Genomic DNA, 25,686 nt, shown 5'->3' with positions numbered 1-25,686 from the left:
CTGCATATACTTTAAGGCCTTAGACATTACAATTATGTAAATGCTGACCTTCATCAACCTATTTAGACTGAGTAATAAGTTCAAGAACACAACACAAGCACACTGAGTTGTTCTCACAAGATGAGCAAGCCGAAGTAGCTAACTGGTGAGTCAACATGTTGTCATTAGTTTAACATATTGCAATGTTAAATACTGGAATAACAGTGTTGCTATATCATGTAGAAGAAAAGGAGACGGTACCATTTGGACAGTTTTTTGGTTGTTTCATAACCCTACCCCAAACCCTTACACAACCCCCTTAAATCTGCACTCGTTTACCCTATGAAGAGCTGTGTCAGTTTGACTAACCCAGTTTCACAGTTACATGCATATTAACTCCCTTCAGTCAAAGGATGATTGAGTTCTTTTCACAATCAGTTCTCTCAATTGTGGATTTATTTTTCTGGAAATTGAGAAACTTTTCCTCTAAAAAAGGATAATGTGCTGTCAACAAAGAGCTGATTGAGACAGCTCCGGCACCAGTGAGCGAATTGTATTTTTTGAATTGGTTGAGTTGAATGTGATTTGTATGTTAAACCGGGTTTGCCAGAGAAAAAGACATGGGACTGAGAAAAAGAGGCTTAAGAAACAGAGAGAGAGAAAAAGGAGGTGAAATGGATGTTTGGCCAAATGGAGAAAGATAGCTGGGAACTAATGGAGTGTGTGAAGGAAGCTGAAGAAACGAGGCCTCATCAGGCACTCTTCCCTTCTCCGTACCTCTCTGCTCCATCATCCTGCCCTCTATTAAGGCTTTAATTGGTTCGGAAAATATGAGTGCAAACCAAACCCAGAAATTAACTTTGTGACAGTCAAACTCCAAATAAATCCTGACTAAACTCCTAGTAATATGCTTGTATAAATGGCTAGTACAATTATTTTTTACCAATATGTCTGAACTTGCCTGAAACACACTCTGACAAATTCCTAACTGACCAAAATAAAGCCTACGGGAAGTAGACTCCATTAGAGAGCAGCCAGGCCTCCATTTTGGCCTGGCACATTATTGAGTTGAATTCATCTCTGTACTATCCTCCCTCCATTATCCTTCATCCCGGCTCCATTCCCTTACACCTTCTTCAGTCCATCAAATGTACGTAAAATATTCCCACTGAAACTGTAGGAATGCAGAGGTGGCATTTCAGAGACTTTAATATGAAGAAATTATTAAATGAGAGCCACAGCTATGACTTTATTGTAGAGACTCTCCTTTCTACTGTCTGTTACTTCTTCCTCCACCTCTCAATGCATGATTTCCCCACCAAAGTGCCACAGAATAGGACAATTATCGAAGGTATAATGGAGCCATTGCTCATCCCTTGTCAGATTCCCACCTCTTTATAGCAGCTGATATGTTTTAATGTTTATGATACCTTTTTTTGCGATCTGATGTTCTGTTTGAGCATGTTTTTAGTTCTTGAGGAGGTAACCATTTAAAGTTAGCAACATATTGTTATCGCCCACATGGGGTTTACGTCACATTTAACTTCCTTGCTAATTTTTTAGCCCCCATGTAGTCAAGTCATTCGTTTTCCTGCTGCTAGCATGAAAAATGTCCTAATTTTGATCTTTATGCCTCATCTTTATGTTCCCAGCATTTGATCCCTCAAACATGTAATTTAAAACATGAAAACTGATATTTTTCCCTCACACTGACAATGCTCTGCTCCATAATTTCTTTGCCCTTTACCTACAGTCTCGTTCCCAAAGCTCTTGTGTTCAATCTTCCCATCGATATGGCCATCAATCCCCCTTGTCCAATTCGGCTTAATGTGTTTGTCCTTTCCATTCCTTTCTCTGCCCCTTGCATTATCCAAATAGATTTTCCTTCAAATCTGCCCCCCCCACCACCACCACCACCACCACCACCCACCTGCTGTGAGTAAAGCTTGCACTCAGAATAACGCAGACCCCATCTCCTGATCTCTGCTCCGAGGCAGAGGAGAGACATAAAGGAAGAGGAGCGTGGGGTCCATGGCTAATCTAATATAATTATGTGATCCATGAGCCTCGTTGGATATGAAAGACGTGAGTGATTGCCATGTTGCGCAGACTGCAGCATCGTGTGGCTGACTCATGTTATAATCCACTGCCTCCTCCTTCCAACCCGACACCCACACATTGGAGTCAGTCAGATCAAAGGTCCAAATCCTCATTATAGCCTCCTGGGCGGGGCTCGCTGTTGACAGGCCCGGCTGGAATCAAACACATTATAAGTGAGATAGCCCTTCCCTGCTGAGAACCATCCATATTACTGCAGCTGAATGGTGAAAATACCACATTGCCATTGACTGGAGAAAAATCCACTCGTTGGTATTAAACACTTTGACACATCCATTTCCTTTTTGAACTAGCTCCATCATTTCTACCACTGATTTTACAGTACTATTCTTGAACTCTGCCACTCTTTATTTTTTGGCTTCATTAAAACTGTATACATATTCATCTCTTTGACCTTTTCTTTGGAGCTGTTTGGCCTTTGTCATCTCCATCCCACCACGTAGCTTTCTGCATTTATTTTACTTGATTATGATAGTGTTTAGCACACATTTGCATACCAGTTGTGGTTTGGTCTGAGCTGCAGGGGGAAACGAAGATTTTGAAGCTGAAGAACCTGCGCCCTCAGGACTACGCCAACTACAGCTGCGTGGCCTCTGTCAGAAATGTGTGTGCGATCCTTGACCGCAGTGTTATCTTCAAACTCACCAATAAGACAGGTACCTAAGATTATTTATAAGCATATTACACCCACAATTACTGCTGTAGCAGTGCTTATAATATTATTTCAAGTCATGTAGATGCTAAAGAAAACGGCAAATGCTATAAAGGTGTATAAATAAGTGTTGGGCAGACGAGGAAACAGTGAACTGACATACAGTATATTATTATAACAGCCAATGTTACCCATTTTCTGCCGTTCTTTACATTTTTCTATTTGCTTGTCTTTGACAGCCTCCCCCTCCATCAAGCTGCTGGTGGAGGATCCCATCGTAGTGAACCCGGGCCAGACGGTGTCCTTGGTGTGCATCACCACAGGGGGAGAGCCGCCCCCCATTCTCACCTGGATCTGCAGTAATGACAGCCTACCACAAAGGAGCGTGGTGAAGGGGGGCACGCTCACACTCCCAGCCATCACCTCTGACGAGGCGGGGGTCTACAGCTGCGTGGCCAGCAACAGTGTGGGAAACCCGGCCAAGAAGTCCACCACTATCGTGGTCCGAGGTGAGAAAACATGACTGCATGGCCAAATATATTGAGCACTAAACGATTTTAAAAAGAGATATGGCGTAGTCACCTGAATAAATGAAGTAAACATTGAGTAAAATACCCCAAAATAACTTATTTTAAATATTAGATAAATTGAATATTTCTAATAATTAGTTTTTGAGTCAGTTTTTTGTGAGTTTTCTCACCAGTGCCTGCTCCTTTAGCAACCGTTAGCTTATTAGCTAGCACCTGCTGGCAAATAGACTATACCCAAAGAAGAAAACTTGAGTCTTTCTTTGGGGACATTTATAAAATGATGAGGAAACTCTTAATCAACCGCTTAGCCGCTGCTGCTCACATTGATTCTCCATTTTGAATGCTGAGTAATAATATAAGCTAACATAGCTAGTTAGCTGCTAATTTAGTAGCATTTTAAGCTTATTAAACAAAAAAACAGCAAATCTTAGTTACTATGTCTGTGTAGGCTACTGTGTTTCTGTACAGCAGCAGACTTTAGTTAATTCAAATTTAATTACTTTGCCGTTAGTTCAAAATGTGTTTTACAGATGTATAGCCTAGTTAATACATTCACAGCATTGCTGAATATCCTTCAGATATGATTTGCTGTTTGACCTTACAAATACACCCGGCACATCAGAACTCACCATCTTTACCGCTCAGGCTTCTTAAACACAGCCAAGGACAATGCTGGAGGCTAAAGAGTGTGAAACCATTAATTAAAAAACACTGAGTCAAAGAGTGGTTAACACAAATTTAACAAGAGCAAAAGGGCGAGGGCCACTGCTGCCTGTCTGGTCATTATCAGGAGAATAGTTTTTTTTTTTTTCCTAAGCTGCTTTTCACCTGAATAGCACAGAAGGCAAAGGAGCATCTGATCTAGCTGTAGCTCATTAAAGCAATTACCGTTATCAATAAAGCACCACTTTCTGCATGCTTGTCATACAAGGTCATACTTTTCCTTATTTACAGACACATTCTTAGTACAGTGGAATGCTAAAGAACTACTTTGAAGGTTAATACTCAAGACAGGTGATTTTACTATGTGTAAGAAAATCTGTATTGATATAAGACCTACACAGATCAGACACAATGCATGAAGAAATCGACTTGCATACTCTTTAATTGACTGCTATTACTAAGCTCAGGATTAAGGGTGGTGTGTGACTAGGCTTTCATCTGTAACATAATAGAGGACCTTAAAGCCTTGATTGTAAAACTGCAACTTCCTGCAGGTGAATAAAAAGATGCATTCATTTGTAGAAAAAAAAAACAGCATTCACAGGGATGATCCAAATGTGAATTTCAAAAAGTACATCACACACACACGAAAGCAATCACATTTAAATCCAAATGTAGCCGATTGGCTCAGAAAGTTTCTCCGACTTTTCTTCTCTCATCTAAGAGATTATGCCACAGCTCCATCATCAGGTCGCCTGTGTGCCCGGTCTGTTTGGAAGCATTTATTTATACAGCCATATACTCCCGGGATGAAAATCAAATCATAAACAAATCATTTCTGATGGTTCCCCTTGACAGATAAACCTCTTCTCTGCATTGTGAAAGTGCCCATATAGTTGAAGACTTAAGAATTGAGAGGTTTACATCAAACAAAGGTGTCAGGTGTCCCGCGGCGGAATATAAGTCAGAGTACACTCACCAGCAGGCAATCGCTGCAATAAATATCCGGCTCTCTCATCTATGTGTCATACAACTGGAGCTGACAACGGCTCTCATATGGGATCTTGATCAAATATCATCAAAACAATCACCACCACCTTCCTATATAAATCATATAAATCAGGACCTGATCCTCAGCAAATCCAGAGGACTGAATACACACTCATTGATGTGTCACGGTTAAGGCTGCAGAGCATTTCTTGTTAAAAGTTAAACAGGACAAAAAATGTATTATTCTGAAATGTCATGCAGGATACATACTGCAGTGATTGATTTGTAATGGAGTGCAGGATTCAAATTCATATGTGTAAGGATATATAGTTTATGCTTCTGCATACTGGATTTATATCCCTTCGTGCAAAAGACAGACAATGATTAAGACCTGTTATGGAGACATTGATCAGCAGCCTTGTATATTCTCCTAAAGCCTAAAAGCCCATCACTCAATAATTTGCCGTAGATGTCTAAACTGAAGGCAATCAGACATGGGAGAGGGCTGAACAGATTATCAACTGACAAGAAATGTGTCCAGACTAAATTAAGCCAATGAGTCATCACACATATCAGTGTGAATGTGGAGTGAAAACAAGCTAAACCAATGACAGGCCGAAACTAAATCTGGAGATGCTTAAATGACACAACTAATCAATATGTGCATGGTTAATTAAGGATCAATAAAACCCAAAAGATAAATTGGGAACATTTTCATGAGATTGCAGATGTTGAGAAAAGAAAATCTCACTGGGTGCACATTTCGGACCAATATACTCAAATGCGCCTGGACATTGATCGATATGGACTTTCAAAGTACATTTACAAAGGAAAACAGAGCGAAATGACAGTCCCGACAAAACAACACTGATGTCAAAATGAATTTGATCCTAGCTCTGTTTTGCAACGCTCCACAATCCAAACACAGCTCTGTTATTATTCTAATTCTGGGACAGGCTGATGAATTATGAAAAACAGTCAACGAGGTTATCGCATATCTCTTCGTGCCATTGCTCCCCTGAGTCTGATGAGCTGTCACTTACGCAAAATCAATTGTGGGATCAACATGTCCTAGATGACGGGGGTAGGCGGCATATAACTCTATATTCGTAGATTATAGAAATATATCATGAGTTTGTTTTGTTGCATATTAACAAGTGTAGCATCCATGACAATCGGGGTACATAATGGAGACACAGTTCACGAGATTCTCATTCTGATAAAAACATAGTTAGTGCAATATTTCAACATGAACATTTGTATAACTCATTAACTGACTTTTGCTCAACTAAACCACATCCATGATGCTCCCTTTTTAAAAAGAATGTGTCCATTGTTTGCTTATAATTTTGAAACAAATCTTCTCAAACAGATCCCATGTAACTGCTGTTACTGACAGTGCATGCAAACAAGCTTACAGCATATTTATATATAAAGGAGGCTGTGTTCACCTCTAACAGAAACATTTCTGTCACCCTGGATACGACTTTTTGTAGATAATTGAATTGAGAAAAACTTGTTGTTTTTCTTCCTTGACATTATAACACGGAATAAGAAAAACCCTTTAAGCATGACTACTATTATTTAAAAAGTTGCCAGAGATAATGGAATTGTACATGATCTATGTGCTTTTGTAATGTAGTTTGCACGACAGATACAGATTTTATTTTTAGGCTGATATTTATATTTAAGAGTTTAATATGGATATATCTTTTTCTTTTACATCAAATCATTGAAAAAAACTCTTAAAGGCTGTGAGAGATAAATGTACCTTGTATTACGGTTGAAGAATTACCATGACAGTCATCTTTAGTTGTAAGACCATGCAGACCTTTCTGTCGAAAATGTCCTGTTACTTCTCTGCTGACACATTTACGGCCATTACCAATACATTTGACATCAGCCAGGTAATAATACTAGTGGACTTTGGTGAGTCAACACTGGAGGGCTTTACAGTCCACTTACAGTGCCCATTGACTGGTCTGGAATGGCCATTAAAATGGTTAACCCGACCAAAGTGGAAGCACAAATGGAGGTGGAGTGGACAGGGTGAGGATGTAGTGCCCAGAATGGATTTGAACCTTTCTTCCTCTTAGTATGCAAATCAATCATGCATGAAGACAATCGAAGTATATTGAAGTAAGACAGGAAACACTCAAATACTTACCATACCTAGGACAGTAGAATGTACTGAACCCCTGCCTAGTGTTGTTCCATTGTGAATAAATGACTAACCATGTAGGAATTAAGAGAACCATGGTGCTTTGTTCTATCGTAAATCTCACATGTTGCTTCTTTTGTAGTTGGCTAGACCTTATATCGATTGTGACTGTTGCATTCCCCCTAACGAAAATGCTGTATTCTTCTGAAGTGTATTTGACAAAACAAACAGTGCAGTCGTTCCACTCCAACTTTTCACTCTTTGATACTTTGAAGTGAGCAAAAAAGGAAAACTGAAAGAGGATAAGCCAGGCTCCAGGCTAGAGCACAGAGAGAATGCTGTCTGTGTTTGTATTCATACATTTTCACATATATTTGAATGCTTGTTGGTTACATTTCTCAGAATATCTCAACCGTGGGCTACAAAATAGATAAATCAAGAAAGCAAAAAACGCTCTGCTAATTGCTAAAGTGCGTGTGGCCATGGAGAGTTAAAGCTGAACTGCTTGGAATTACAAACACTAGAAATGCTGGCCATCAGTCTGCGCATGTTTGCATTTCTGTTGATATTCATGTGCATAAACTGCACGTCTATGTGAAATACCAATTTACTTGTTATGCCCCTTCATTGAGTTAATGGGGCGTGTTTTCCAGGGTCACCCTGTAGCCTCACTGTTGCCTCTCTCAGCTTTTAAGGCGTCCTCTCCAGTCCTTGAGAAGGCCCTCTCAGACTGCTGTTGCCAAAGGGGCCTGTGTGTGTGAAAACACACATCTCTCCCCAGCAGATGGTAGTTTTTCTGGCCATACTGTCCCACCAGCCAGACTGCCTTCCAGGGCTTGGCCATCTCCACAGCCGGCCCAGCAGGCTACCGGCATCACATCGCCGTGCTGACAAGATCCTTTTTAAGGATTAAGGGTCCGCAACACGTCCTCAAAGCAGGTCAATACCCTGCCTGCCCCGGCCACTTCAGTCCATTCTGTCCTGCACAATCTTAGCAGTTTCTGATATATATCTGCTGCGACGACTTATAGATATGCCGTGCTGGTTGTTTCTTCCTTCTAATGTTGTCGGATATGAGTAGGCAGCTCTCAAATGGAGATTTGGTGAAATCAGACAGGACTGTCTGTAGATGTTTTTGTTGAAGTGGGCATATGGCCTGGCATTTTGTATTCATGTCTCCCCGCTCACACAGACTCTGCACATGTGTTTCCCGTCTTTTTCGCTAAGCAATGTGTTTCCCCTCTGTGTGATGTCGAGAAATGAGCGTTGCCGCAGCTATCAAAGATGCAGAAAATCAAACGCAGCTGTGTTGTCGTCAGATTTTCTTGACAATTCCTCCAGGGGCTCCTGACAAAATTCAGGTATGAAGCTCTCACACCCAAGACATCCATCACGGCGGCTGCTAACGTAGACACAACTTATTCAGCACAAATCAAACACACTGGCTTCCATCAACAATTTGTACCTCTGATTGGAAGCTTGCTGATATTTATATAGAAGCATGAATGCAATCTTTTTTTCCAATGTGAGCTCCCCACTGTTTATATTTAGATTGTTTGGTGGGGAGAAAACAATCATGACATTCTGTGTAAAATCCCGGCTGTCAGCATGTGAATCAACATGTGAATGACCCTTATCAAATATGCTTTGGAATAAATTATATTTGAAAGCTGAATATATTTCCATTCATGAATGCCAGATGTAATGGCTGGATAGGCAGAACTGGCACAGGCGGTCAGTCTCCTGGGCCGAGGCCCCACGGACTGCCTGTGTGTATTTGTGTACAAGTGTGCCTGTACATGTGCACGTGCCAGTTTTGTTTGTGCTTTCGGTGGCCGTGTGTGCATGTGAATCCTTTTTGACACAAATTAAAGCCTGAGGTCAGCCAGAAGGTTGAGAGCAGCGTTTAGGCCTCGTTTTCTTCCCGCCAAAGGAAGGACATGTGTGAGTGGCCGGGATATTGTAAAGGTGCTGATGCGTAGGGGGAATGTGTTGGTGCTAATGTGAAGATGCATGGAGTGATAATAGGAAAATGAAAGGTGTTTTGGACGGCTGTACGAATGTGTCCTTGAACCAATGCCTTGTGTTTTAAACCGTGCTAATGCCCCGTGTCCTTAATCGTGTTTAACCTTGAGCGAATGAGACGAGGCAGTTAGAGGGACATCCATCTGGCTCTGAGAGATGAGCTCGGATTCACATGCTGATATTCTCTGCGAGAGTCAATGGAGAGCTCAGTTTGATGCCTGCTGTGAGATGGACAGACAGAAGGGACTGAAAAATGAGACGGTCTGATGGGTAGACCGGGGGGATAATAATTCCCAGTGAAAATGGAGAGAGATTCATTTTTATTTTCTGCCAGACAAAAGCAGTGTCCCTTGGAGAGGGTGGGACACACATGGAAACGTCTTTTTTTGTTCTTGCTGCATTTGTGTGCTCGCATAAGAGACGCTTTTGTGTCTATGTCATTTTGTGCCTACTTACACTATAAGTGCATGTCATAATCAGTATGACAGGGCCGTGTTTGTACTTTTGCCCTGCTAAGAATCTCCCCCGAGGTGGTATTGTAATACGGCCGCGTGACAGGAGCTCTCTGTAGAAGAAGGCTTCAACCAGGGATTTTTTCTCTTTGTGTGATTATCTGCGCTTTTCATGTTCAGGCCACCCATTATTCCCACAGGCTATTAAAGCTACGGAGAATCATAAAGGCTCAAAGTCGGTGAAAGCACTTCAGTGTGCGGTAAAGAGGAAGGAACACTTTAATTTGTTCGGTAATGATCCAAAAGAATGCCTTGGGTATCCACGGTATCTGAACCATATGCAATCCTTTAGCCAAAATAGGATGCAGGAGAAAATGTAATGCAAATGTGAGTACATGCAGAGCCCCCCCCCCCCCCCCCGCTCTCTTCTCTTGAATTGACCATGGTGTACCTACTTTAAGTGTCCCTATAGCGAATGTTTTATTTCTTGGCTTGCTGCCACAGTCAGGGTTCAATGACAGAAAAGCTCTGATGATGATAAAAGGAGCCCAGCTTCTAAAATGCATCAATAATTCATGTAGAATTTGTTTGTGCGTAGGTTGACTTGTGTTTTGTACTCCATTGCCTCAGATACTGACTTGTTTTTTATTTAAAAAGGCTTTGATGTTATATACTGGTGCCTGAGATGTGTAATTACATTTGGATACATCTACAGATTGTGTCCTGCTTTAGTTTGCACCTAATAAAGTAGCTTCCACTAAACAAGCCTTACCAAGTCGAAAATGAATCCTGCTGCGAGTTTTAAATGTTTAACATACAGGACAACGAATACTGAAATATAAAAAGGTGTCGCTTTGTTGACCCTGACAGAGGTGCCTTATATCAACCTCAAACTTCACAGATTTTTTAGACAAAGTTTGCCACTGTTTTTCACCAACAGTTCGCACGAAAACAAAAATGTAACATGTTAGCATGAAAGCTCAGTCTTAACCCAGACTTTGACCCCTCACATATCAGTTCAATACTGTCTTACTATTCCGAATGTATACACGTAATCTTGTAAGATATTAATGATGTTGGAGGAACAATAGTCAGAGACACAGTTCACCCCCAGAGTAAATGGGAAAACTCTGTTTCTGAGCAACATGCTGGTTAAAGATTTATATGACTTTTGCAATGAACTTGGTTATCAGTAATGAGGAAAGAAGAGTGACAGAGCACCATAAAGTCTCCCAACTCACCTCACATCCTCAACTTTTCAAAAATACCTCCAGTTTTAATATTTCCTCCCATGCATAAGGGGAACCATTTTAGTCACTGCAGCTGTCCGGCACAATTTACTACATCCAGGTAATGCCCCCTTATCTCTCTTGTACACAAATGTAGTCAATTTACAGGAATTCCTACTCGCTTTTCAATATTTATAGTCAGGAAACATTGCAGGAAAGGAGGTTTGAACGTAGAGGAGGTAAGGAGGAAAGAACTGAATTCTGAAATATGAATGAGTGCAGTTACACTTTGCTGCAATGGGCTTTTTAACGCGCACTGCAGCTCTGTGAGGAAACATGGGGAGGCTGAGTCACCGTGAGGAGAAGTGGGCCAAAATTAAGGAACAGAAAAGTGACATTGAGATTTATCCTGACATTCCACCTCCTTCTTAACTACTGTAGTAAAGGTATTTGGTTGTAGGATTAAAATCAAAGAACAAGTGATTGATTTCAAAGGTATTTTTGCATGTTGCATTTTAGACTTTTAGAATACAATAAGTTTTCAATTAAATATTTTTTGTGTTTTTCTACAAAATACCTGTAAAAAGAAAACCTATATCAGATTTGTTTTTCCAACATTAAACCCAGTGAGAAGGAGGTGGTTTTTGCTTTTCTACTTTACTTTTCATTTAAATTGATGTTAGAGCTGGGGCTTGATGGTAATCTGTTCTGATCAGTATGATAATGGTGTGCTGGTATTATCATAGATATTAAAAAAGTGGAGCATGAGCAGCCAGGTCACTCCGCACTATAATCTGTTCTTCTCTTATGTCAGAGTCCAGTTAATATATATGCAAGTAACCTACTTTACTGAGCATGGACCTCTACATTTATACTTTGACTCTACAAGCGCAGGTACATTAAAATGACCCTCTGGTTTGACTTTCCATCATGCCCTTATCGGAAGCACCAAGTCATGGAGAAATTCACTTTTTCTTTAATGATTTGGTCCTTGGGTTAAGATTTGATTTGGAAACCAGATCAGTCAACATTTGCATTTAATATGAAAAGCCAACAAGTACCACAAAGGCCGGCAACAAGATCCTTGATATAAATTGGAGCTTGCAGCCCTGCAGCTGTTGACGATATGAAGGTCCAATTTTGTATTCAAGTTTCCTTTCTATTTGAATAGTTAAACAGTTAAATGATGCACAGATATTCATAGATGTGAGGACTGAAAGACCCAGGGCTGAAGTACTGTGGTTAATTTGGGCCTGCTGATGGTTTCAGGGATACTTCACCTTGATGAGGGAAAATCCTTAAAAACTTTTCTATGTAGTACTTAAGCCCGTATCCTGTTCCCTTAAGCCTACTTGCACACTTTGCATTCAAATCAGCCTCAGCAGTGAATTAAAAAACTGATTTTTAAAAGGGTAACACTTCTGCGTCCAGTTTCTTCAAGATGGAGCTTAAATGTGCTGCTTAATAGATCATTTACACTTTCCAGTTGAAGCAAACACCCGTGATTTGTGAATAGCTCCTTATCACCTTCTTTCTCACATTATGTCAGTGAAATATAACTACAGAAATTAGCTGGATGTTGCCTTGGGGGTAAACATGGGCGTGTACCAAACAGAGGCTCTGGGATTTCATAATTACAATGTATGGATCCTTGGGAAAGATACTTAACCCTAAAGGCATGTAATGTAATGTATGCATTTTATCCAGCCAAAAGGTCAAACGTTGTAGTATTAAGTCAGCTAATCCTTAAATGTGAGTTAATATGTATGAGTCGTGGTTGTAAGAGTATTGCTGAGAAAGAGGCAACACTGATAATGTGTTCGACAGTAAACACAAAGAAAAAGACAGGATGTGTTAAACGCATTATGCCAAAGTGGAAAGATTGGGTTTAATTAGATTATAGGAATGCCATTCAGAATTTACCAGTTGATTTAAATTCAATTTAGGTGAACAAAATGCAACAGAATAAAATTGAAATGTTATTTTTGTGTCTACAAGCATGGTGCTACAGCCACCAGCAGAAAAACCTGACTTCTTGGCCCATTTATCTTATTTAAGATATAAATAAGTAATGATTGTTTGAAGCTCCCTACAAGTTTGTTGTCAAAGTAGGCCAAGTATTCAACAATAAAAACAGCAGTTGCTTTGAGCCAAGCATTCTATAATAGAGGAGTGTACAAGGAAGGAGGCAAAAGCATACTCCATTTCAGAATAATAACAGAATAAAGTACGTATTGTCAAAGATGGACTATAAGTGATGTGGAAAACTCTTCAGTCAGCCCTACATTTTTTTTTTTCAGAGCACTGCCTTAAAATGTTCAGCCACTTTAGAATACCTGTTAGTCTTTTGACAGCAGGTAGACATCTGTAACTCAACAGTATGACCTGAGTTTATCCGTCTGACAGACAACTTCGCACACAAAGATTACATCCGGCCTTACAGTGAGGCAGGCTCTGTGTTTGTTAAGTGCCTAGTCATGTCGCGCTGCTTTAAGTTGAGCGAAGAATATACTTGAGACGGAGGAATGTAAAAAGAGGAAAGCTGTTAATCCAAATGTTTATCCGCTTTCACCTGTGACAGCATAATGGCTTGCGCATATGTGCGCGTGTGTGTGTTCGTGGATGACATAAAGCTTTCTAAAGACGTGAGTCTGCTGTGGATGTCGCTGAGTAAAGCCTTTTCAAACTGTCAAGATGGAACTACAACTCTGTCTCTGAGTGTATTCTGACATGTATTATCGAGGGAAATGTGTGTTTCCTTACAGAAATGCTCACCTAATGGCTTCCACCACTGAGTTTGTATCGAGTCATTAAACTGCATGTTGGCTTTAAGGAAAACCAAATTGTGTTGTGCACGTTGTAAATGTGCACTGTGATGCAGAGCTGAACCCGAATGGGAAATAAACATGGCTTGTAGGTAATGCTTTGTATTATCTCCACATAAAGGTCACAGACATATGCTGCTTACCATATTATGCTAATTGCCCCAGTTCCCATGCTGGTGCTATTGGATTACAAACAACATGATTGATAGGAAGTGCCTTGGAGAATGACAATATGTATGATACAAGAATAAATGCAAATACACAGCGGTGTTTGTGTGAACGTGTGTGTTGACATGATTTGTAATATTTGTGTTTGACACGCGTCAGAAATATGATTCTCCGCCTGCAGACGGTGATTTCAAAACGCGGGGAGGAAGATCACGTCAAGGAGGCGCGTGTCAATCGTCTCTCCCCTCAACCAGCGCCTCGGCAGGCATCTTAATGTCTTTTTTTTTCACATTCAATTTCCTGTGTTTAAATATGACACGCAGGTTTTGTTTTTCGCTTTCCCTTTACCAAACTGAATATGATAATGTCACTCGGGAATTGCAAGATGAAAAGATTTCCACGGTGCAGTCAGTTTTTTTTTTGCTGAGGAGATGAATTGAACAGTAGGCTCGGGGTTTGGAACCAATACAGCATGTATTATAATGAAATCATCTTGTTTTTTCTGTTCACAGAAGATATGCTTTGAAAATGGAGTTTGCAAACCAAATTGGATTAGAAATGGTGGATACTTTGTTAGGTATCTCCAATCTCACAGTGTGTGTGTGTACTTACTTCAATGCTGTCAAATTCAGTCCATAGCTATCAATATTGATGCTGGTTCAAAGCTGTAGACTTCAAAACAAACATTAATTCTGTTCTACCCTTTTGCCGCATCAAAAGCTAAACTTTTGGTTGTTGTTTGAGAAGAACAGTTACAGTTGTCATATCCAGATCTACTCCTACACTTCTGGTTAAATACCACTTTTGTGATACCACGACCCCGGTACTCAAGTCACGCATCTAAATCAAATCAAATCAAATCAAGTTTTATTTATATAGCACATTTCTAAACGATTTTTGGTCGAGCCAAAGTGCTGTACATATAATAAAAATAGCCTACAGTAGAGACACTTTATAGCAAATACAACAGCACAGATTGTTCAGAATATCAGTATGAGAAAATCGATACCCTCTATCTTTAGACCCTCACATCGTACAAGGAAAAACTTCCAGAGAAAACCCACAGTTTTAAAGGGGAACATGGGAGAAACCTCAGGGAGAGCAACAGAGGAGGGATCCCTCTCCCAGGACGGACAGACGTGCAATAGATGCCGTGTGTAAATCGAAGAGATAATACATTATACAGCATATAGACCGAATGAAATGCGTGTGTCTGTAATAAGAAGATGAATCCACGAGGATGTCAGCTACAATCCTGTGGAAGCCATCAGGGAAGCAGCATGACGAGACCCAAGGCAGGACCGCAGAGACAGGTTCAGCCACGACCCGAAGTCCACGACTTAAATGATCTCAGACAGCTGTGACAAAATCCAGTCTTTCTATGCATTCGCTCAATGTGTAATATCTAAAGTGCTTGAAGGCTGAGCAGGTTTCAGTAACACTCAGGTTTACGGTGTGCGCACCAGAGATGCATTACAACGATCTACAGCCCGAGTAAGGACATTGGGCAAAGACGAAAAATCTATTCAAAAAATCTATAAAGTCCTGTCTTTTGGATTACATCTCAGAAATCACATCAATATGACAAGGAGAGCCTACAGTCATTTTCTTTCAGGGTTCTCTCCAGGAGCCTGTTGCAAAATTGTAGTGCAATTGTACATCTAATCAAATGGATTATCTCTTCACAGCTTTGAAAAAGGGGCGTTTCTGGATCACTCCTGACCCCTACCACAATGACGACAACATCCAGATCGGACGAGAAGTCAAGATATCCTGTCAGGTACAGTCACACAGCAAAACGATACACTGCTGCACAGCTCCAGGATCAGTCTAACCTCTCGCCTGCTGGAAATCACACTAGTTATCACATGGTGGAAAAATCACACTTATTATCACATGTGTTAAAGTGTAAATCATGTGTGTGTATCGCCCTTCCTTATGAAAAATACGCATCCCTGCCAATGTATTGTATTCTCTATATATATAGCACGGTATTATGTTCTATTGCGAAATTAATGTAGTCTTCTGAGCATATATTTATTACATGTTAAAAACACACCTTGAACAATTGAACGATATCATTTTTACTTATTAAGTTAACATATCATAAGGCAGCAAATATAGCTTGAATATACTTTATTAAGTTAGCTGGCTTCTTCCGCTTCCCTCGACAAAAAAACTATGCAATTTCTCCATAGGATTTTGGAAAATAGCTCGAAATAAGGTCTGAAAATGATCAAAGTAGGGTAGACATGTGGAGATTATCCGACTGAACAAAACGTGATCCGTCTCTTAAATGTGTGTCAACCACAGACCTTATTTCGAGCTATTTTCCAAAATCCTATGGAGAAATTGCATTGCTTTTTTGTCGAGGGAACCGGAAGAAGCTTACTTCCGGGTTTTAGGATGCGTCATTGCACCACTCTATAGCAGGAAGTGGATCAAAACCTTGAGCCAGGGGAGTCCAAACATCGGCCCTCAACAAATTCAAAAAGTATAGTGAAATATGGCCCACAAATTAAACTTGTGCTTGTCTATTGTATTATTGAACTTCTTAAATATATATGTAAAAATATATTACACAGTAGTATGCATGTGTTAATAAGCCCACTTAGCAAATAAATTCAGACAATCAAAGTTGGAAACATTTTCTAACCAATCTAAGATGATAAGAAAGAAAAAAAAACTTGTTAACATAACAAGCTTGAAATATACCCATTATTTCCCCTTATAATAATCAATCTGAGGCTTCTGTTCTAAGGAATGAGCTGCAACACTTTTTGTAACAAAATAAATGAAACCCTATGGGGAGCTGTGATGTAGGCTTTTTTTTTCTTAAGGTATTTTCAAGTATCAAGCATCCTTTACCTACATTTGATTGATTTTTCTAACTTACAACTTAACTTATGGCCCACTCCTTGGTATATTTTTCTGAATGTGGCCCTTGGTGAACAAAGTTTGGACACCCCTGCCCTGAGCTCTGCAGTTGGACCATGTCAAATAAACAGCCACATGCATGAAGTCATAGTGAGTAACTCATCAGTGCAGCATAAATGATGTCATGCTGAATGTCCCAGGTGGAGGCGACCCCACCAGAGGAGCTGACCTTTAGCTGGCTGAAGAATGGCCGTGCCCTGCGGAGCTCGGAGCGTATGGTCATCACCCAGACGGACCCCGACATCTCCCCCGGGACCACCAACCTGGACATCATAGACCTCAAGTTCACCGACTTCGGCACCTACACCTGCGTGGCGGCGCTGAAGGGCGGAGGCATACCTGAGATCAGCATTGACGTCAACATCTCCTCCACAACTGGTGAGCCTCACACCCCTTTGTGTCAGTGACGCATCTACACACCCCCCCCCCAACACCTCTGAAACATTTACACACATCTCGAAGCTAATTTAGTCACACACACATGCTTTAGACGATCATGCAAGATTGAAAATGTCAAATGACGAAGCAGAGATAAAAAAAAAACAGACAGTGTTTCTTAGACTGTGGCACGTCAGCTTTTTAAAGGAAACTAAATCAAACAGAAAGTCAAATTTTGTTTTGTTTTTGCTATCAATCCTATCAGTTTATTATTCCAATGGTTTCCAGCTAACCTTTTTTCTTTGTTAAAACTAAGGATTTTAAACTGTATCCATTGCATTGTAAATCTATTTTTTACGACAACGATAAGTCCAGTAGTTCAAAGTTAAACTTGTTATACACTTTGTAATTACAAGTAGAATAAATGATTTAGCTTGCTATGGCTCTAGGTAAGTAGTTTCTAAAGTTAAACTTGAACTTAAAAATGATTGTAACATGTCAAATCAACCTGATATTTCAAGTAGAGTTGCCATGTTATAAAATAATAGGAATGGTAGCAAAATGTGAAATAAGACTAGCTTGTAGGATGTTTCTGTTTTCCTAAATCGGTCAGTTCATCCAAATCCTTTAGAATGTGTTACAATGGAGGACATGTAGCATTATCTATTGTATTAACAGAATTGAAAAATTGCAATTTTAGATGTTTTATGTTATTTTAGATGGAATTTAAAGGTATTTTCTTTTTTTATAAATATATATATTTATTGCTTAAGTAGCACAAGCAAAACGTATCCGCCTTTGAAAAGATAAAAAGACAAGATACTGGGTGTGTGATTTGGATGAACAGACCCTTTAAATCACTGTCTGCACAGGATAAGAACGCTTATATGTTTTGACTGCTGTTCACTGCCTCACTAAATTCCAGTAATCTGTCCCATGCCAAAGCCTGTTCTACTCTAATTCCTACTCACAGTACCCAACAAATTAATGGTCGATTGGATTTCCTTTGAACCAAATCTGAATCCATCCGTCCGACTAATCAGAGACTAAACATCCATTGTCCTCCCATCTAATTGGCTGCCTCCACCACTGTTCCGACTAACGTTTTGTATACATGTACGCGGCATGTTAATAACACACCATACCAGTCCACCTTGTCTACTGAGCTGCATCATTATAGCTTCAATCGTGGCATGTTGAGTAGTCTCATAGAAAGAGAACAGTGTTCCAGTATCTGTTCATTGTGTCATTGTTCCAAAAAGAAGACAAGGCGTAGGTGTTTAAAGAAATCATTCAATCTTTAACAGTTTAATCAAAGCACAAAATCTGCTTTCAAACATCCATTTTCCTTTCCATTGTTTTAGCGTCAATCAATGTCAGATTTCATAAGAAAGAAACCAGCTTCACAGGCAACAAAAGAGCCTGACTTACAGTAGATGATTGCTACATAGCACATTGGGTACTGTTAACCATTTGTTCTGCGCATACTCTGCGAGGCTCTGCGATAAAGATTGTAAAAGAAACTCATGTAATATGACAGGAATCGTGGTCTTTATCGGTCATTTCCATTGTAAAGTCAATCAAACGGCAGGCATGCGTGGTAATGCTTGGGTGTCACAAGTAATTACTTCATCGTCCATACAGTAGCAATAGGATGTGACCCAATTGACCCAGTGTGCCGCATTTGGGAATCTCCGATATTCCGTGTGTTGTTGCCACTAGATTGGAGATTAATTGGTTTTCACGTTCGTTTTCCTAGTGTGTTTGTACCTGATAAATTACTTTTGGGTGTGATATTTGCGATTGGGTTCATCGCAATCTGTATTCCACGTTTACCACGCACAAACAAAGACACCTTTACATCCTCTCACGTCTTGTTTTCCTTCCGCGCACACACCTCTCTGCCTCTCACAGCGCGAACATGAAAGCAGTGTGTCGACCTTGGGCGCATAATTATTGTGAGATAATCCTTTGATAATCCCTGCGCTATAAAACAGTGGGATCAATCGCACCTGCCAAGATTGTTTCCTCATTATCTTTTAAGTAGTGCAGTCTCTTCTTTTGGAGTGCCAAGGCGATGGAGTTGCATTAACACAGAACCTTTAATGTGAAACAAAAATGGTGTCTGACTGAGGAAAATGACTTTTGTGATCATATGAAATGAAAGGTTTCCTTAAGGCTTGAATGTGAGTGCTTCTTAAGCGTTCATTGTTCCAGTCAGATGTGTTTGTATGAAATATTATGAAAGTGTTGCATTGTCTTTAATCTGTTCCTCCTCATTGGAAATAATATATTGAATGTTGCGCTTCCACTAACAATACCTGTCGCTTCACTGGGTTGTTTTTCCTGAAGAAGTTCTGTCATGTGAGGCGCTTCTTTCCGTCAGGTTGAGATTGAATCGGAGCAGTGTCTTCACTGAGCGGCACAGTATAGCTGTTGTGAACTAAAGCGTCTTGTGCCTGTGCCTCGCCATACGCCTGCGGCCTGTTTTGGGGTGAATAAGCCCTGTTGTTGTTCCTCTGCCTGTTTTCCTGAAGGGAGAGAGCCGAGCCTCAATTAGAAGTCTTAATAAAAGCGTTTAGAGGAGATTACACAGCAGGTCTGCCAGGGTTTTTCGTGCTGGGATAGTGGCTGGAAAGCGATTGAGCCTAAAGTGTTTCTAGTCTGAACACTTTGGAGCTCGCTGGCTGTTCCAGCCTTGGCTCCGGTTCCAGATTCCAAACCCGGATTTAGCCCCAGCCGACGGCACCGCTTTTATAAAAGAGAATATTTATTACGTTTCCTTCTTTCAACTCAGATTCCAACGGCCTGCATTATTCCACATTTTTGCAAAACAGGGCTCATATTTACTATCATGGCACGTTTATTAAATAAGCAACTTATTTGCTCGTTTGCTTATGAGCGTGGTCTGGAAACAAGGACACCGACCTCCCCATTGGATACTCTCAGGATTAAGAACAGCATGGCACAGGAACAACTGAAAATAGTTATGAGACTTCTAACTTAGTTGGATAGATACTATCTTATTAATCCTCTCATCATTAGTCTGCATGTTAAATGTGTGTATACTGGGTGTGTCTTGCTGGATTATTGTGAGATAATAATTGCCATTCTATGGTTATGTGACTTTAGATTGGAGCAACCATTGGGACCGCATTAGAGAAACATCTTTAATAGTATCTAATGATTACGGTTGGATTCTTGAAATTTAAAGCTGATACCCGCTCATTGCAGCTCTAATTACTTCAAACACGTGATCCTACGGAACCTGGCGTCCTGGAAACAACACAGCGAGAGCAGTTTGTTGATGCAGCGTAGCATCAGCACTGGGCAGCAGCTCATCCTCAGTCTGATTGATGTTCACAAAGTAAGTATTAGGAGTGAAAGTCACCGCTCTCTTCTTGAGTGAGATAAATCCTCCCGTGATGATTTCCTCAATTAGCATCCCGCTCACACCTGAGATCCTGTCACCCCCCAGTTTTTCTGTCAATCTAAAGAATCACTGCAGTTAATGAATTAAGCAAATCAATTAAGTGCTCAGTTAATTAAAAATGAGCCAGTTTAATAAATACAAAGTCGTTTATTTATTTTTTTCCTGGTATGAGTTTGAGTCATAGGAATCTGGCTGCAGGCCGGCTCGTCTCTGTGTATCCTCCTTTCAAATGTCCTGTTGTCTGTTTGACTCTGATTCGTCATGAGCTGCCATCACTCCAGTGACCATGCAACATTTGAGTTTAATAGGGACAGTATGGCCGCTGGCTGTTGGCCGGGCTGATGTGCTTGCTTCTGTTGCAAACTCTGCAAACCTTTGCAACACCTACGGGGTGCAAAGGTTCAACTGCTGTCTGGTCACAGTGGGTGGAAACAAATTGTTTGCTGTTTTTTTCCCTCCATGCTTCATACTCATGTAGTTTTCACAAACGGTGGTTCTTTGTTGATGTCAGTCATATGGTCATTTTCTTTTATTGCTTTTTGAAAATGTGTTTTTGTGTTCATTAGGAAATCCAGCTGGTCCAGCAATTGGCGGTATACACACTTAAAGCTAATCCCTGCCTCCTTAGTTATTGTTGCTATGCACGGCATGCATGCACTTAAAAGAAACAGAGGCAGATTTTAAACTCAGCATTCTGAGCAATTTCTGAAACAATGGGTCCTTGATTTCACACTGAGGGAGAAAAAAGCAGGCTTCTCATTTAGCAACCACTGAAATGACATATGTTCCTGATTGTTTATTTAGCCAGCATTTGCTCTGTTGGTTTCTTGATGAAAAACGTCATCTCCAGTTGACTTTTTCTGCGTTTCCGTCTAAAGCAGGAATCAGTTTCTACAGCATCTTTTTGGGGTAAATTTGGAGACAAACAAGCATTTTTATTTTTGTTGGTGTGTTTCTCAGGATTAGTTGTCGTTGCTGGAGTGGACACTTCCCAAAATCGAATGATCGAATTAATTGATTCATTCCTTACAGTTTTGCTACAGAGGTTAAAAAAGACACCATGTGCCTGAACATGCATATAAATCCAGAGTTTGACAGGGTTGTTGTGTCTAGATTTCCCTAAAGCTATCAATGGAATAATCACTGATCAGGGCAGCAAATGGTCAGTTCGGTGGCATATTAGTCCATAATGAGTTTTCCTGAAACACAGTGAATAGGACATCACTACAATATCTATCCCCTCAACATTGAAAAGATGGTCCAATCCATTAATTGAAGCATTTAAAAAGCAGAAAGATAATGAGAAAAGTACTGCATTTTTGCAATCACACCTTAAAACCTCAAATAAAATGTCTCTGATCACTCTCAAATGCTAAATTAGGTTAGGAACGGCAAACTGAGCTAAAAATAATATCATCTTGGAGCAGTGTTTTCCAGTTTTGGATGAACAAGCCATCGGGGGTCCGGAAACAGGCCCAGTGAGCTGTGAACTGGGATGAAGGGGCCGAACAGATGTCACAAAGCTGGGATGCTGTCCTGAGATGTTTGCCATATGACAACTATTGATGCCACGGTCATGCCACATCCAGGCATATAACCACCTGGCAGCATTTTTCAGCACGACATCTGTGGTGTTGCTGGGGAAACGTGTCAATGTAAAAAACACTGTTGTCTGTAATCACAATACCTTAATGGCAGTATAGCGGTAGTTATCGTACAGTAGAACTGTTTCCACTTTGATGTGAGTCCATAAAATATGTTAATAAGACTAGAGCACATTATTCCCAGTGTAATGCGTGTAGCCTTGAATGCACCACCTGAAGTCATGCTTTATGGAGGTGGCCATCTGGGAAATCACCTCCCTGTCCAGCTGGAAAAAACCTGGGAGGGAAACATGAATAGAAAACCCTCTACCCTCCCTCATTAACTACTGTCAAACCCCCCTGAGCCATGTACATAAACTCTGGTCCTTTTCAGGCAGTTGTTCACTACTTGGCAGCAGAAAAATGGCGATACTTCAGGTTTGTTTGTTTCTAAACTGGGAATTGGGCCTTCCTTTTACTCTCACCTGTTGGGTAAATGCTTTTGTGTGGAAAGCCGGCTGTTCTACAATCTCCGCCACATGAATTCATGAGGGGTTAGGGTGATTGATCGCAAGGTAAGTTGTAGGATATCAGGGGAGCTAGAAAATAACACACACACAGTAATATGTTTGGTCAGAAGTGTGTCGCTGCAGTTTATCAATGCACTAAACCAATTTTAACACATCAGTGGTTATTTATTAGACTTCAGCAACTCAGGATTTATATGCAGCTCTACCACCCTCACATATTCTCAAACGTGTCCACAGTGGACCTCTGAGACTCGTCTCTGTCCCCAGGGGCCCCGGACTCAGAGGAGCAGAGAGCCCTGTCACATTGTGACCAACTCATTGGCCTCAAGCTGTCCAAACACACACACACTAACACATACAGAAACACATTCTGCAGGACTTGCAGTTTTAGAGAGCGCTATGTTGCCATGGTGACAGGGAGTGATGTCACAGCACTAAACCCGAAAAAGGGGGCAGCCGGAACTTTGTTTATTTTCAAAGACGTCAATGGGCACCACTGGCTCCCGTCAATGAAAATGCAAAGTGTTGCATATTCTCACGTTTTGCAGTCGGCTCACATTGGGCTCTGTCTGCCGCGGCGCTGCTGGATCCCGCTGAAAGCTTTTCAGCAATCAGTCCCTCCACTCCCTCCACATCATCCCAGCAGAGGCCCTGGAGATATGCTGCCCTGCTGAGGCCAAACAAGGGGGTCCTGTCCCAATTTAGCCCCACAAAGTACACAAACAGACAATGTTTTCAGACTGCAACGACAACAAGAAGCATCCTATTGAGCAACTGAGGCGCGATCACAGCATGGGGTCAGCCGTGGGCGGAAAGAGAAACACTCGGCTATGCACATGCAGAGACATAAAACCACCTAAGCGCGCGCTGCACAAGCATACGCACACAGCGGGCATGCCCTGCAGGCATCACTGGCATTTGGAGGGCTTTGGCACAATGAGAGCACAGTAGAGACCAGGCTAGGTGCCGCACTGAGCCTCTCAGTGGTCAGTCTCACTCACAAAGGCACAGTCTTTACTTGGTAAAAGGGAGAAGGATGAAGAATGCAGTAGAAAAAGTATGTCTGTTTGTGTTTCCGTGATGCTGGGGAGAGAGACAATGGCAGCTGATGGCTAGTATTTGTGCTGCCAAACCCAATAGGCAGAAAACTGTAATTGCCTGTCTAATCTGGGCTGTGGAGAAGCCAGGTGTAATGATGGCAACTCAGTGAATACACCTCTCCTCCGCCCTCTAATGGATGCTTGCTGAACCCCCCTTTTCCTGACTCTGTCATTTCTCTGCTTCACTGTTTGGACCCAAGGATACGTTCGGAAAAGTGGAGAAAATATGCTGTGGAAAGAAATATGTCAGCTCTTGACACCTGGCTGCCACAGTCCAGACATTGTGCGAATACCAATCAGCGAGTGTGAGAGTGAAATGAGTGTCTGCTGTCATTGTCTCTGCGGAAGATCATTTTTGCTGCTCGGTTGGTGCCAAACATCATTGCCAAGAGTTATCTGTCAATGACCAGTGTTCATTATCCCAGGCTAATGACACCGACATGTGTATGTTTGTGTAAAGCCAAACAGCATTACATGTCGGTTGCAATGGCTGAAAAGGCTTATTCATCAGCAAAAGTATTTCCCATGTACAGGAGAATTGGTTTAACACTGCTATGAACAACATCTAAATATTAACAGCGGATACAATCGCTACATGTGAATGAAAGAGTGTCCATCATGAAGACTTTATCACCAGTTATTATCACCCGAAAACAGTTCCGAGCTTATTCAGAATTACTATTTGAGTTGTTGTTTTAACTTATATTCTTTATTTAGCCAGAAACACGCCTCCAAATGAATGCTAACTGCTCAGTATCTTCATTAAAACATCTCTGTATGTTAACACATTTGCTATTTTAACTTATAGGGTGCTGTTTTTGTGCTTACAGATCATTTCCATTGCCCTAAGGAAAGTACAAATAATTCAATAAGAGACAATTATGTGAATTGTTGCCTTATTCAGAGACTTTTCCAAATGTCTTAATAAATTATTATTCTGAGTTTCTATATGTTGTTCTGTCTGTTTTAAGCACAACCTTTGAAGCCGGGCTGCATGTTTTTTGTAATATTTCATAATCTACAATTCACATCTAGTTTCGCATATGACTGTTCCAGCATTTTGAGTAAATACTTTTTGAGACACCTTGAGGACAAAAGAGATAACTGGCGGTTGCAAAGTTGAAGTAGCAGTTATAGTTTTACCTCTCACCGAGACAGATATGGTAAAAAATAACTATAGCTGGACTCTGCTTCGTTTTCTGGAAATTGCTAGCGATTTCATCACTATAAAACGTCATCGTTGCTTGACTTCATTCCAGCTGCAGTATTGTTTGGGCAGAATGGCAGTGCTTCGAACATCATCAGGGAAGCATGACACGGTTTCATCATTGCTGAAAAGATTTTTACTCCTCGAATTGCTCGCTGTAAACTATTTTTGGGAGCACTTCTACAAAATAGACTTGGGGTCATCTGATGGTTTTGACTTGCACAAAGATACATGAACACACACACACACACACACACACACACACACACACACACACACACACACACACACACACACACACACACACACACACACACACACACACACACACAGAGAGAGCACACTCTATGAGCCAGTGTACTTTGCCAGGTTTGCTAATTAAACAAATGTACTTGGCTAGCTTTCTTGATGAGGAACCAGACTGCCTAGTCCAACCTGCTAGTTTTCCTGCTTTCCGAAGTGAGAATACATAGATATATATACACACAAACATTCACTGAAACCTGCAAATGTGTCCAGCAATTTGCCTCTACGCACTTATTTTATTATTCATTGTTCCTTTCAGTCAAGGCTCTTAGTGTCCGTTAAACAAAGGCAAACTATTTATTGGGTCATATTTTCTAACACGGACAGCAATAACGCTCTATCACCTTTGGGAGTGTTCTGTTGTAAACTCTGAAATATATGATGCTGTGATGAGATTGAGTAGCTGCACGAGGAGGCGGG

General features: G+C 40.9%; 1 protein-coding gene across 5 annotated transcripts in view; it reads left to right on the top strand.

Annotated features, from left to right (window-relative positions):
• Window positions 1-25,686, top strand: part of LOC307016891 (MAM domain-containing glycosylphosphatidylinositol anchor protein 2) — a 185,576-nt gene that overhangs the window by 95,955 nt on the left and 63,935 nt on the right. For 3 of the 5 annotated variants that reach the window (XM_079646256.1, XM_079646254.1, XM_079646257.1), the window contains exons 5-8: window positions 2,618-2,753; window positions 2,989-3,258; window positions 15,481-15,572; window positions 16,870-17,107. In XM_079646256.1, coding sequence (XP_079502382.1) covers window positions 2,618-2,753; window positions 2,989-3,258; window positions 15,481-15,572; window positions 16,870-17,107 — 736 coding nt within the window. The remainder of the gene's footprint in view (window positions 1-2,617; window positions 2,754-2,988; window positions 3,259-15,480; window positions 15,573-16,869; window positions 17,108-25,686) is intronic. The other 2 variants (XM_079646255.1, XM_079646258.1) reach the window with 1 other exon arrangement.

Source organism: Notothenia rossii (genome assembly GCF_949606895.1).
Source record: "Notothenia rossii genome assembly, chromosome: 8".
In the NCBI taxonomy this organism is placed as follows: Eukaryota; Metazoa; Chordata; class Actinopteri; order Perciformes; family Nototheniidae; genus Notothenia; species Notothenia rossii.
Note: the sequence above shows the minus strand (reverse complement) of the source record. Positions and strands in the feature narration are given on the sequence as shown.